Raw genomic sequence first — 12720 nt, 5'->3', positions numbered from 1 at the left:
TCAGTAAGAATATGGTCTAGGTTCAGTAAAAATATGGTCTAGGTTCAGTTAGAATATTTCTAGGTTCAGTAAGAATATGTTCTAGGTTCAGTAAGAGTATGGTCTAGGTTCAGTAGGGACAGGTAGGGCCAGGAGTTTTCCTACATCTAGGTGGTAAGAGGGAACGGTCTAACACTATAGTGTCTGCGGGTTTCACTCCTCCCTTGTAACTGATTGATCAATTAAGGTCACTGATCATTTAGGAACTCCCCTCAATTGGTTGCTTATGTCATAATTGGACACAAATAAAGGCAATAACAAAAACCTGCAGAGACTCGACCCTCTGTGGAATGGCATGACACCCATGTATGGAGTGACACCCCTGGATGGTATGACACCCCTGAATGGATTGACACCCCTGTGTGGTATGACACCCATGTATGATATGACACCCCTGTATGGATTGACACCCATGTATGGATTGACACCCATGTATGGATTGACACCCCTGAATGGATTGACACCCCTGAATGGATTGACACCCCTGTGTGGTATGACACCCATGTATGATATGACACCCCTGTATGGATTGACACCCATGTATGGTATGACACCCATGTATGGATTGACACCCCTGAATGGATTGACACTCCTGTATGATATGACACCCCTGGATGGTATGACACCCATGTATGTATTGACACCCCTGTATGGTATGATTCCCCTGTGTGGTATGACACCCATGTATGCATTGACACCCCTGTATGGTATGACACCCCTGCATGGATTGACATCCCTGTATGGATTGACACCCCTGTATGGTATGACACCCCTGTATGGTATGACACCCATGTATGTATTGACACCCTTGTATGGTATGACACCCCTGCATGGATTGACACCCCTGTATGGATTGACACCCGTGTATGGTATGACACTCATGTATGTATTGACACCCCTGTATGGTATGACACCCCTGTATGGTATGACACCCCTGTATGGATTGACACCCCTGTATGGATTGACACCCCTGGACTAATAGGGTCAGTAGGGAAGGAGAAGGATCAGCCTAAACTCCATCCTCTGTATCATCTCACCGGGGGTCTCTTCCAGCGTACTCCCTGGGTCTTGGAGGAGCGGGGTCCCAGCTCGTTGAACCCCAGAGAGGAGGCGGCGCAGGGGAACAGGCTGTCCTCAAACAGGCTGCTGCTCTGGAGACACTGGGCCCTCAGCGACTCAAAGTCCTGGCCCTGGAACTTCACGGCGTTGTGGTTCTGACCCAGACCCTCGTCCCGGTCCCACTGGCTCCGCAGCTTGGCGGCCATCCCTGATGCGTACACCTGCTCCATTCTTACCTACAGCAGACGGCTGTGGCAGGGGTCTGAGGTCACAGCTGATCCAGGGAGCCTGTCAGGGATGAGGTTTATGGCTGATGTCCAAACAGGAATCAGATAGGGAACAGACAATTAAGAGGTGTGAATTAAAGATGAGGCGGGGATAATAGACTGTGACAGGCAGTTGGCTTAATGGAACACAGTGACAGTCCTAGTCATGTAAAGGTGACAGAGTGGGGACTGGAGGATGACTGGAGGGTGACTGGAAGATGGGCTCAGGAGTAAGATGTCTTCTTCACAGCATCAGGCAGATTTCAGAGCCACGGCAACAACATGAAGCAATTCACTGATTGGCTGGCTGTAACTTTTTGCAGACAGAGCTCAGAAGCCAATAGGATGAGACTCTACCTTGTCCCACCAACACCCCTGGAAAACAGAGAGGGAGAAAAATATTAATTAAATTCAAAAACATGAATATCTGCTTCTGTTAAACAGCTCTACTAATGTATACTTCATTCAATTACAGGCTTGTTCAGCTCTGTGCAGCACAACAACAACAAAAAGATACACAGGTAAGACAGAGAGTTAGCAAATAGCACGTTGCCTCCCCTACCGCTGATTCATTTTCAGACAGCCGTGCATGCTAGCTAGCATAGGATTACACACAATAATAGTCCCATCAATCAAACTCTGTAGTTCAGTTCTCTACTGAATAACACTGTAACACACTGTGAACAGTGTTGAGTCATAAGTGTTTGTCTCGGGGAGATGGTGTAACTTGGGGTATTGGATGCTATAGTGTGTGTGTGTGTGTGTGTGTGTGTGTGTGTGTGTGTGTGTGTGTGTCAGAGTGTAAACAGTGGGTTACTGAGAGGGTGTGGTGCCATTTAACCTAGAGGAGAACATGCAAAAAAAACTCTCTCTCAGGCTCTCTGTTGACTACTGCACAGTCAGAGGAACTGCTGCCTGTTTCAGTTTGCTGTCTCCGGTTCCACAGCCTCTCTTTTATTCTTTCTAACCTGTTTCCTCACATCACTCTATTTCTTCTCTCCCCCCTTTCTCACTTTTGTTCTCCCACAAACAAACACAAATAGAGAAGAGAGAGGGAGAGAGAGAGGGAGAGAGAGAGAGAGAGAGGGAGAGAGAGAGAGAGAGAGAGAGAGAGAGAGAGGGAGAGCGAGAGAGAGAGAGAGAGGGAGAGAGAGAGAGAGAGAGAGAGAGAGAGAGAGAGAGAGAGAGAGAGAGAGAGAGAGAGAGAAAGAGAGAGAGAGAGAGGGAGAGAGAGAGAGAGAGAGAGAGAGAGAGAGAGAGGGAGAGAGAGAGAGAGAGAGAGAGAGAGAGAGAGAGAAAACAACTACTTCTAATCTATTTTTTGTCTCACTTTCAAATGTTTAGTTTGTTGAACATCTCTCTCTCTCTTCCTTTTTCGGTCTCTCAACTTTCACTCACTCACACTGGCTGACTGTTATCTACAATGAGTTCTCATCCTGTTCTACCCCTCAACTGTCAGTCAAAACAAACCCTGAGCTTTGACTGCTTCTCATTGGTTCAGAGAGTGGCAGGAGAACCCAGTCACAGCTTTCACCGACTACACTGAGCCACACCCATCACATATGGCCTGTTCTTCTGGTCAGAGTTGTGCATATAGTCAGTAGGAGTCTTCTCAACAAGAAGGGTTTCAACTTATTTGAATATTCAGAGTTCCTCACATGTAGAATATTTCTGTTTGCGCCTCACTGCAAATAGTTTCACTGACATGAAATGACAGATTAGTAGTCTGCAAATCCAGACTCATCATAACTACATCAACCCACTGCTGTTCCAGTGAAATACATGATGTTTCTTACTGTACTGTAGCATGTTACTACCACTTTGTCCGTATTGCCACTGAAGTAGCCTAAAACTGAGATAATTTTTTTTATGAAACAACAAAGTGGCGCTACATATGGTATTACATAGGAGATAACACAAAGAGAGAGAATGACAGAGGAAGAGAGAGAGAGAGTGAACGCCCTTTATGGTTGTGAGGTCTTGGGTCCGCTTACCAACCAAGAATACACAAAATGGGACAAACACCATATTGAGACTCTGTCATGGTTCCACCTGTTACCAGAGGGCGGCGGAGACCGTTCTAGAGACATGAACAACACCCAGGTGTGTCCTATTTACTCGTTATGATTTCCCTGTTAAATAGGTGCGTTGTCGTTTGCTGAAGCTAGAATTGTTAACTGTTTGCGGTTGTTTCCTGAGTGAGTGTTTGAGACTTAGTGTTTGTTGTTTTATTCAAGTGTACTGTGATCCTAAAGCTACCAGTTCTCAGTGAAGTATTATGTTTATCTTTAACCACTGATTCCTCATCTGGTCTCTTCTCTGCACCTGCGTCCAAACTTACCACGTCACCCGTGTCCCATGTAAAACACCAAATAATGAGCAGTTAGGCCGATACCGAAAATCCAGAAAAGAGACGTTAAATTCTACAACCACCTAAAAGGAAGCGATTCGCAAACCTTCCATAACAAAGCCATCACCTACAGAGAGATGAACCTGGAGAAGAGTCCCCTAAGCAAGCTGGTGCTGTGACTCTGTTCACAAACACAAACACACCCTACAGAGCCCCAGGACAACAACGCAATTAGACCCAACCAAATCATGAGAAAACAAAAAGATAATTACTTGACGCAAAAAAATTGCTAAAACATTTAGCAAACTACAATGTTATTTGGCCCTAAACAGAGAGTACACAGCGGCAGAATGCCTGACCACTGTGACTGACACAAACTTAAGGAAAGCTTTGACTATGTACAGACTCAGTGAGCATAGCCTTGCTATTGAGAGAGACCGCCGTAGACAGACCTGGCTCTGAAGAGAAGACAGGCTATGTGCACACTGCCCACAAAATGAGTTGGAAACTGAGCTGCACTTCCTAACCTCCTGCCAAATGTATGACCATATTAGAGACACATATTTTCCTCAGATTACACAGATCCACAAAGAATTTGAAAACAAACTCCATTTTGATAAACTCCCATATCTATTGGGTGAAATACCACAGTATGCCATCACAGCAGCAAGATGTGTGACCTGTTGCCACAAGAAAAGGGCAACCAGTGAAGAAGAAACACCATTGTAAATACTAGAGGTCGACCGATTATGATTTTTCAACGTCGATACTGATTATAGGAGGACCAAAAAAAGCCGATACCGATTATTCGGCCGATTTTAATATATATATATATATATATTTGTAATAATGACAATTACAACAATACTGTAACGATTTTCTTCCTCCCCCCCAAAGGTGCGGACTCCGGCCGCAAAACCTGAACCTATAGGGGAGGGTCTGGGTGGGTGTCTGTCAGCGGTGGTGGCTCTGGCGCGGGCCGTGGACCCCACTCCACCCTAGTCTTTCTCCGCCTCTTTAACCGCCTCCGTGGCCTCTTTAGAGCGGCGACCCTCGCCGCCGACCTCGGACTGGGGACCCTAGCAATGGGTCCTGAATGGACGGGAGATTCCGGCAGCTCCGGAGTGAAGGGCGATTCTGGCAGCTCCTGGCTGACGGACGGCTCTGGCAGCTCCTGGCTGACGGACGGCTCTGGCAGCTCCTGGCTGACGGGCGGCTCTGGCTGCTCCTGACTGACGGGCGGCTCTGGCAGCTCCTGGCTGACAGACGGCTCTGGCAGCTCCTGGCTGACGGGCGGCTCTGGCAGCTCAGGACAGACGGGCGACTCTGGCAGCTCAGGACAGACGGGCGACTCTGGCAGCTCAGGACAGACGGGCGACTCTGGCAGCTCAGGACAGACGGGCGACTCTGGCAGCTCAGGACAGACGGGCGACTCTGGCAGCTCAGGACAGACGGGCGACTCTGGCAGCTCAGGACAGACGGGCGACTCTGGCAGCTCAGGACAGACGGGCGACTCTGGCAGCTCAGGACAGACGGGCGACTCTGGCAGCTCAGGACAGACGGGCGACTCTGGCAGCTCAGGACAGACGGGCGACTCTGGCAGCTCAGGACAGACGGGCGACTCTGGCAGCTCAGGACAGACGGGCGACTCTGGCAGCTCAGGACAGACGTGAGACTCTGGCAGCTCAGGACAGACGGTAGACTTTGACAGCGCTGGGCAGGAGGAAGACTCTGGCAGCACTGAACAATCGGGAGAACCTGTAGGGAGGAGACGGAGAGACAGCCTGGTACGGGGGGATGCCTCCGGAGGGCTGGTGCGTGGAGGTGGCACCGGATAGACCGGACCGTGAAGGCACACTGGAGGTCTCGAGCACCGAGCCTGCCCAACCCTACCTGGCTGAATGCTCCCCTTAGCCAGGCCAGTGCGGCGAGGTGGAATAGTCCGCACTGGGCTGTGCTGGCGAACCGGGGACACCATGCGTAGAGCTGGTGCCATGTACCCTGGCCAGAGGAGACGCACTGGAGACCAGATGCGCTGAGCCGGCTTCATGGCACCTGGCTCGATGCCCACTCTAGCCCGGCCGATACGAGGTGCTGCTATGTACCGCAACCGGGCTTTGCCTGCGCACCGGGGACACCATGCTCCTCACGGCATAACACGGTGCCTGCCCGGTCCCTCTCTCCATGGTAAGCATGGGGAGTTGGCGCAGGTCTCCTACCTGACTTCGCCACACTCCCCATGTGCCCCCCCCAATACATTTTTGGGGCTGCCTCTCGGGCTTCCAATCGCTGCCTCCAGCTCTGCCTTGGGGCGACAATACTCTCCAGCCTGTGCCCAGGGTCCCTTGCCGTCCAGATTCTCCTCCCATGTCCAGTAGTCCTGAGATCGCTGCTGCTGCCCGTTACCACGCTGCTTGGTCCTTTGGTGGTGGGTGATTCTGTAACGATTGCGGAGGAGGAGGAGGAGGAGTAGGAGAGATCGGACCAATGTGCAGCGTGGTAAGTGTCCATAACGATACTTTATTTACATGCATGAACACTAAACTACAAAATAACAACGTGAAATACCGAAACAAACGAAACAGTCTCGTGTGGCACAAACACTGACACGGAAAATAATCACCCACAACCCAAAAGTGAAACCAGGCTACCTAAGTATGGTTCTCAGTCAGGGACAACGATTGACAGTTGCCTCTGATTGAGAACCATACCAGGCTAAACACAGAAATCCCAAATCATAGAAAAAGGAACATTGACAACCCACCCAACTCACGCCCTGACCATACTAAACAAAGACATAACAAAAGAACTAAGGTCAGAACGTGACAAATACTGAATGAACACTTATTTTAACTTAATATAATACATCAATAAAATAAATGTAGTCTCAAATAAATAATGAAACGTTCAATTTGGTTTAAATAATGCAAAAACAAAGTGTTGGAGAAGAAAGTAAAAGTGCAATATATGCCATGTAAAAAAATTTAAGTTCCTTGCTCAGAACATGAGAACATATGAAAGTTGGTAGTTCTTCAATATTCCCAGGTAAGAAGTTTTAGGTTGTAGTTATTATAGGACTATTTCTCTCTATACCATTTGTATTTCATATACCTTTGACTATTGGATGTTCTAATACGTACTTTAGTATTGCCAGCCTAATCTCGGAAGTTGATAGGCTTGAAGTCATAAACAGCGCAATGCTTGAAGCACAGTGAAGAGCTGCTGGCAAATGCAGGTGTCACGACTTCCGCCGAAGTCGGTCCCTCTCCTTGCTCTTCTAGCCATTGCCGATCCACTTTTCATTTTCCATTTGTTTTGTCTTTGTTTTACACACCTGGTTTCAATTCCCCAATTACATGTTCATTATTTAACCCTCTGTTTTTCCCATGGTTTTTGTGCGTGATTGTTTTACGTATGTTCGGCCCGTTATTGTGGGCTCGGTATTACGACATGTTATTGGAATATTTGAGTAAAGTTACTTGTGTTACACATCTCTGCTGTCCTGCACCTGACTCTTCTGCACCAGCTACACCCAGACCATTACAGCAGGAAAGTGCTGTTTGAATGAATGCTTATGAGCCTGCTGCTGCCTACCATCACTCAGTCAGACTGCTCGATCAAATCATAGACTTAATTATAATATAATAACACACAGAAATACGAGCCTCATGTCATTAATATGGTCAAAACCGGAAACTATCATTTCGAAAACAAAACGTTTATTCTTTCAGTGAAATACGGAACCGTTCTGTATTTTATCTAACGGGTGGCATACCCTAAGTCTAAATATTGCTGTTACATTGCACAACCATCAATGTTATGTCATAATTATGTACAATTCTGGCAAATTAATTACGGTCTTTGTTAGGAAGAAATAGTCTTCACACAGTTCGCAACGAGCCAGGCGGCCCAAACTGCTGCATATACAGAACGCAGGGGAAGTGACACAATTTTCCTAGTTAAAATAAATTAACGTTAGCAGGCAATATTAACTATATATGCAGGTTTAAAAATATATACTTGTGTATTGATTTTAAGAAAGGCATTGATGTTTATGGTTAGGTACACATTGGTGCAACGACATTGCTTTTTTCGCGAATGCACTTGTTAAATCACCCATTTGGCAAAGTAGGATGTGATTCAATGATAAATTAACAGGCACCGCATCGTTTATATGCAATGCAGGACAAGCTAGATAAACTAGTAATATCATCAACCATGTGTGGTTAACTAGTGATTATGTTAATATTGATTGTATTTATAAGATAAGTTTAATGCTAGCTAGCGCCTTACCTTGGCTCCTTGCTGCACTCGCATAACAGGTAGTCAGCCTGCCACGCAGTCTCCTCGTTGAGTGCAATGTAATCGGCCAAAATCGGTGTCCAAAAATGACGATTACCGATTGTTATGAACTTGAAATCGGCCCTAATTAATCGGCCATTCCGATTAATCGGTCAACCTCTAGTAAATACAACCTATATTTATGTTTATTTATTTTCCCTTTTGAACTTGAACTATTTGCACATCATTACAACACTGTATATAGACATAATATGACATATGAAATTACTTTATTATTTTGGAACTTTTGTGAGTGTAATGTTTACTGTTCATTTTTTTTATTTCACTTTTGTTTATGATCTATTTCACTTCCTTTGGCAATGTTAACATATGTTTCCCAAGCCAATAAAGCCCCTTAAATTGACAAATGAATTGAGAGCGAGGGTATAGGTTAATACGTTAAGCTATAATAACACCATTGTTTGTCTTAAAGCATTAGAACCAATGCAAGAGTAATTCTGCATGCCTTTCCAAATAGCAGGGAGCTCACATTTCACCATCCACTGTGCTCCCTACTCGCTCACTGTAACTAAACATCTCAAGTGTCTTTTCTCCTGGGTAAACAAAATGGTCACACTGACACGACACGTTCCAGAAGTGTGTGTGGGCCAGTGATAATGTTGTAATGGGTGTGTAGGTCTAGATTATAAATAGATATAAAAAGGTAAAACTCAACTCTGACTGTCAGGAAGGTTTTCAGAAAAACAACAGACGGCCTGGCCAGCTGTCAAAGGCATGCTCTCATCAAGTTGACAAAGATGAGAGGCTATGTTCTTTAACACTGCTTGTCCAGCTTAGCTGCGTTTCAACCAATAATTGTCTTTTGACATTGGGCTGGGAGACATACTTGTAAGTAGGCTGTCTTCCAGCACAATGTCAAAGGACAATTCTTGGTTGAATCGCAGTTAAGCTGGACAAGCAGTGTTAAAGAATATTGCCTCTCATCTGGCTGCCCATGCCTTTCATACAATTGACAAAATTCTCATGTGGATTTAGTTGTGGCTTTTACAACCAGAGGCAAGTCCAACCATAGTCAGTTTGTGGAATATTTGAGGAAAGTAAAGAAGCTAGATAGGCTAGTTTTTTGTTGTTGTTAATAGTTCATTTGAAATATGCAGAATAAACTGAATAGAATTGGCCAGTCTAAAACATGTCTAAAAGTAGGCAAACACCCATGAAATCCTGACACAGTTACAATGTTTCAACACTGCTGGTCTACTACACGTTGTTTCAAAACCAGGCTACATCCGCTCATGTTCTCAAACTCATTGCGAACCAGCTGCAGCAACGTGAAACAGATGTATCCAATATTGCAATGAGTTTCGTCCTTTCGTCCTAGTAAACTGATAATAGCCATCATTTGTACAGTAGCGGGATGTTACACTCCTGTTTATATAAACACAGGCCTCTGCAGCACAGACAAAATGACAGGCCTGAGCAGCACAGACAAAATGACAGGCCTGTGCAGCACAGACAAAATGAAAATAAAAGATACACAAGTATTACAGAGAGTTAGCAAATAGCACGCTGCCTCCCTTCTCTCCTATTAATTTTAGACAGCAGAGGATTACTACAATAATAGTCCCGTGATTCAAGCTGACTGTAGTTCAGTTCTCTATTGAATAACACACTATGAACAACGTTGAGTCATAAGTGCTTGTCTCTGGGAGATGGTTTGGATGTAATTTATGAGTGTCTTATAGTGTAAACAGTGGGGTATTGAGAGGGTGTGGTGCCATTTAACTTCGAGGAGAATGGGAGGCCACGTGCCTTTGAATCATTTAGCAGAAGCTATTATCCAGAGCGACTTACAGGAAAATTAGGGTTAAGTGCCTTGCACATCAACAGATGTTTTACCAAGTCGGCTTGGCGATTCGAAGCAGCACACTTTCAGGTAACACTCTTAACCACTAGGCTACCTGCTACCCTGCCACACTTAAGAACATGCAAAACAGAGAGAGAGAGAGAGAGAGAGTGAGAGAGAGAGAGAGAGAGAGAGAGAGAGAAAACAACTGTTTCAAATCTATTTTAAACCTTTCAGATGTTTAATCTGTTTAGCCTCTTTCGCTCTTCCATTCTTTCATTTTCAGTCTCTCAACTTTAACTCACTCACGCCGGCTGGCTGTTATTTACACAGAGCTCTCTTCCTGTTCTACACCACAACTGTCAGTCAAAACAAACCCTGAGCTTGGTCTGCTTCTCATTGGTTCAGAGAGGGGCAGGAGAACCCAGTCACAGCATTCACCCACTACACTGAGCCACACCCATCACCTATGGCCTGTTCTGTTGTTGACTGACGCAAACTTTCTTCTGGTCAGTTGGAGTTGAGGCGAAACTGAAAGGAAAGACAATGGAAGAGTTGTACCACCGTAGGATAGGAGAGATAATACAGTGAACACATCTCTTTAAGTGGGAAAACACCATATTTTGGGGGACAGTTACAGTACCTACCCAATCCCTACTTAACCTGTACAGGTTCCAGTATGTCATTTTTCCACCTGTCTTAGGTGGAAGCGTATCACCTTTCTGTGACTGTGGTGGCTTGACAGGCGGAGGTGTGCATATAGTCTTCTCAAGAAGGTCATTAAAGATCCCATGGCACTTGTCATAAGAGTAACCCTGGTGTCCTGGCTAAATTCCCAATCTGGCCCTCAAACCATCAGGGTCACCTAATAATCCCCAGTTTACAATTGGCTCATTCATCCCCCTCCTCTCCCCTGTAACTATTCCCCAGGTCGTTGCTGTAAATGAGAACGTGTTCTCAGTCAACTTACCTGGTAAAATAAATAAATCAAAAATAAATCAAAAAGAAGTACAGTTTCTACTCATTTGAATATTTAATGTTCCTCACACGTGGAATATTTCTCTGTTTTTGTGCCTCACTGCAAATAGATTCACTGGTGTGAAATGACGGATTAATAATCAGCAAATTCAGACTCATCAAAACCACATCAACCCTACTGTGTTCCAGGGAAAGACGTGAGGTGTCTTACTGTAGCCTCTCACTACAGTGTTCTGTATTGCTACTCAAACTGAGATACAAAAACAATGAAACAACCATATAGATGTCGGTATTTGGGGATGAAATCATATATAGCGGTTCGACAGAGAGAAGCAGAGTGAATGAGATTAAATGGGAGATAAACAATACCTGTGTAGCCTACCTGCGCTGTAAAATGGAAACAGCCACCACTCACACATGGACGGTGGGTACAGTTAGAGAAAAACATTCCAAACGGTTTCTTCGGCTGTCCAAAAGGATAACCCTTTTTTGGTTTGAGGTAGAACCCTTTTGGGGTCCATGTAGAACCCTCTGTGTAAAGGAACCCTCTGTTACCTGGCAGCAAAAGGGGTTCTTCATCGGAGGACAGCAGAGGAACTCTTAGGTTTTAGAGAGCACTTTTTTTCTAAGACTGTACTGTAGTTAGACACACACTTTTAACACCCTTTGCCTTCAGAACAAACGAATAGAATTGATCAGTCTAAAATATAAAAGTAACACCCATGAAATCACTGGAACAGAAAATGTGGCATTACGTGCAAACACTGTTAGCCTACATTGTTTCAACACTGCTCCAAGATGTTTCAAAACTAACGTAACATCTGTTCATGTTCGCAAACTGATTGCGAGCCAGAAAACTGAAACAGATGTGTCCAATGACTGTCGCCCTTCTTCGTACTAAACTAGTAATCGCTCTAATTTGTACAGTAGCGTGGAGTTATACTTCTGTTTTTAAAGCATATCCTACCTTTTGGTGGTTATTTTGAGATTCGATATGTTGCTTTGTTTTCTCTGTTCTCTCCCTTACATGTTAAATTCCGTTCCATCCACAGCTCAGTTCACAGCTGCATATTCGGTTCAGAAACGCCCTACCACTTCTCCCCCAGGAAGAAAGCTGACAATGACTCATTGAACGAGTACAAGCAAGCATTGGCGCTCGGCTTCTACACCTGAAACACACTTAATGTTACTGTAAACCATGTTTATAATCCACTATAAATGTGCTTTGCGTTAATAATCATTTTCACTTAATAGTTTGCCCACACTCATACACTTCTAAATGGCTTTACTCACATTTAATTTGTTCCCACTTTGTTTTTGCACAGGGATATTGCCATGGTTTTTAAACTTTATGCTACGGCACCTGGCTATTTGTTATAATATCCATTGAACCTTTTACTTCACCTTGGCATGTCAATTTGGCAAAGATCGCACTTATTTTGTAGATGTTGCTTCCCAGAGCCATATACATTATTTAGAGAGTTTAGTTTCAGTTTGAAGTTTTAATGTCATTTGCACAAGTACAGTGAAATGCCTTTCTTGCAAGCTTTAAACCCAACAATGCAGTAATCAATAACAATGTATAACTAAAAAGAACATAGGGTAGAACAAAACCACAATAAATAAAAATAAGAGGAACACGAGAAATGAAGTAAGCATACTATATACATCGTCAGTCAGTTCCAGTACCATATTTACAATGTGCAGTGATACTGGAGTGATGGAAGCTAGAGGTACAGTACATTACCAAAAGCATATGGACACCGGCTCGTCGAACATCTCCTAAAAAAATTATGAGCATTAAAATGAAGTTGGTCCCCCCTTTGCTGCTATAACAGCCTCCACTCTTCTGGGGAGGCTTTCCACTAGACATTGGAACATTG

General features: G+C 44.7%; 1 protein-coding gene across 2 annotated transcripts in view; it reads right to left on the bottom strand.

Annotated features, from left to right (window-relative positions):
- The window catches only part of LOC110531583 (calpain-1 catalytic subunit), a 38429-nt gene extending 26468 nt beyond the window's left edge, over positions 1–11961 (bottom strand). Inside the window, exons 1-2 of one of the 2 annotated variants that reach the window (XM_036987391.1) lie at positions 11805–11961; positions 1077–1739 (exon numbers count right to left, since the gene is read on the bottom strand). In XM_036987391.1, coding sequence (XP_036843286.1) covers positions 1077–1328 — 252 coding nt within the window. In that variant the 5' untranslated portion in view covers positions 1329–1739; positions 11805–11961. Of the gene's footprint in view, positions 1–1076; positions 1740–11219; positions 11704–11804 lie in introns of those variants that run through there. The other variant, XM_036987392.1, reaches the window with a different exon arrangement.
- Positions 11962–12720: the final 759 nt, after the last annotated feature.

This window comes from Oncorhynchus mykiss, chromosome 9 (genome assembly GCF_013265735.2).
Source record: "Oncorhynchus mykiss isolate Arlee chromosome 9, USDA_OmykA_1.1, whole genome shotgun sequence".
Lineage (NCBI taxonomy): Eukaryota > Metazoa > Chordata > Actinopteri > Salmoniformes > Salmonidae > Oncorhynchus > Oncorhynchus mykiss.
Note: the sequence above shows the minus strand (reverse complement) of the source record. Positions and strands in the feature narration are given on the sequence as shown.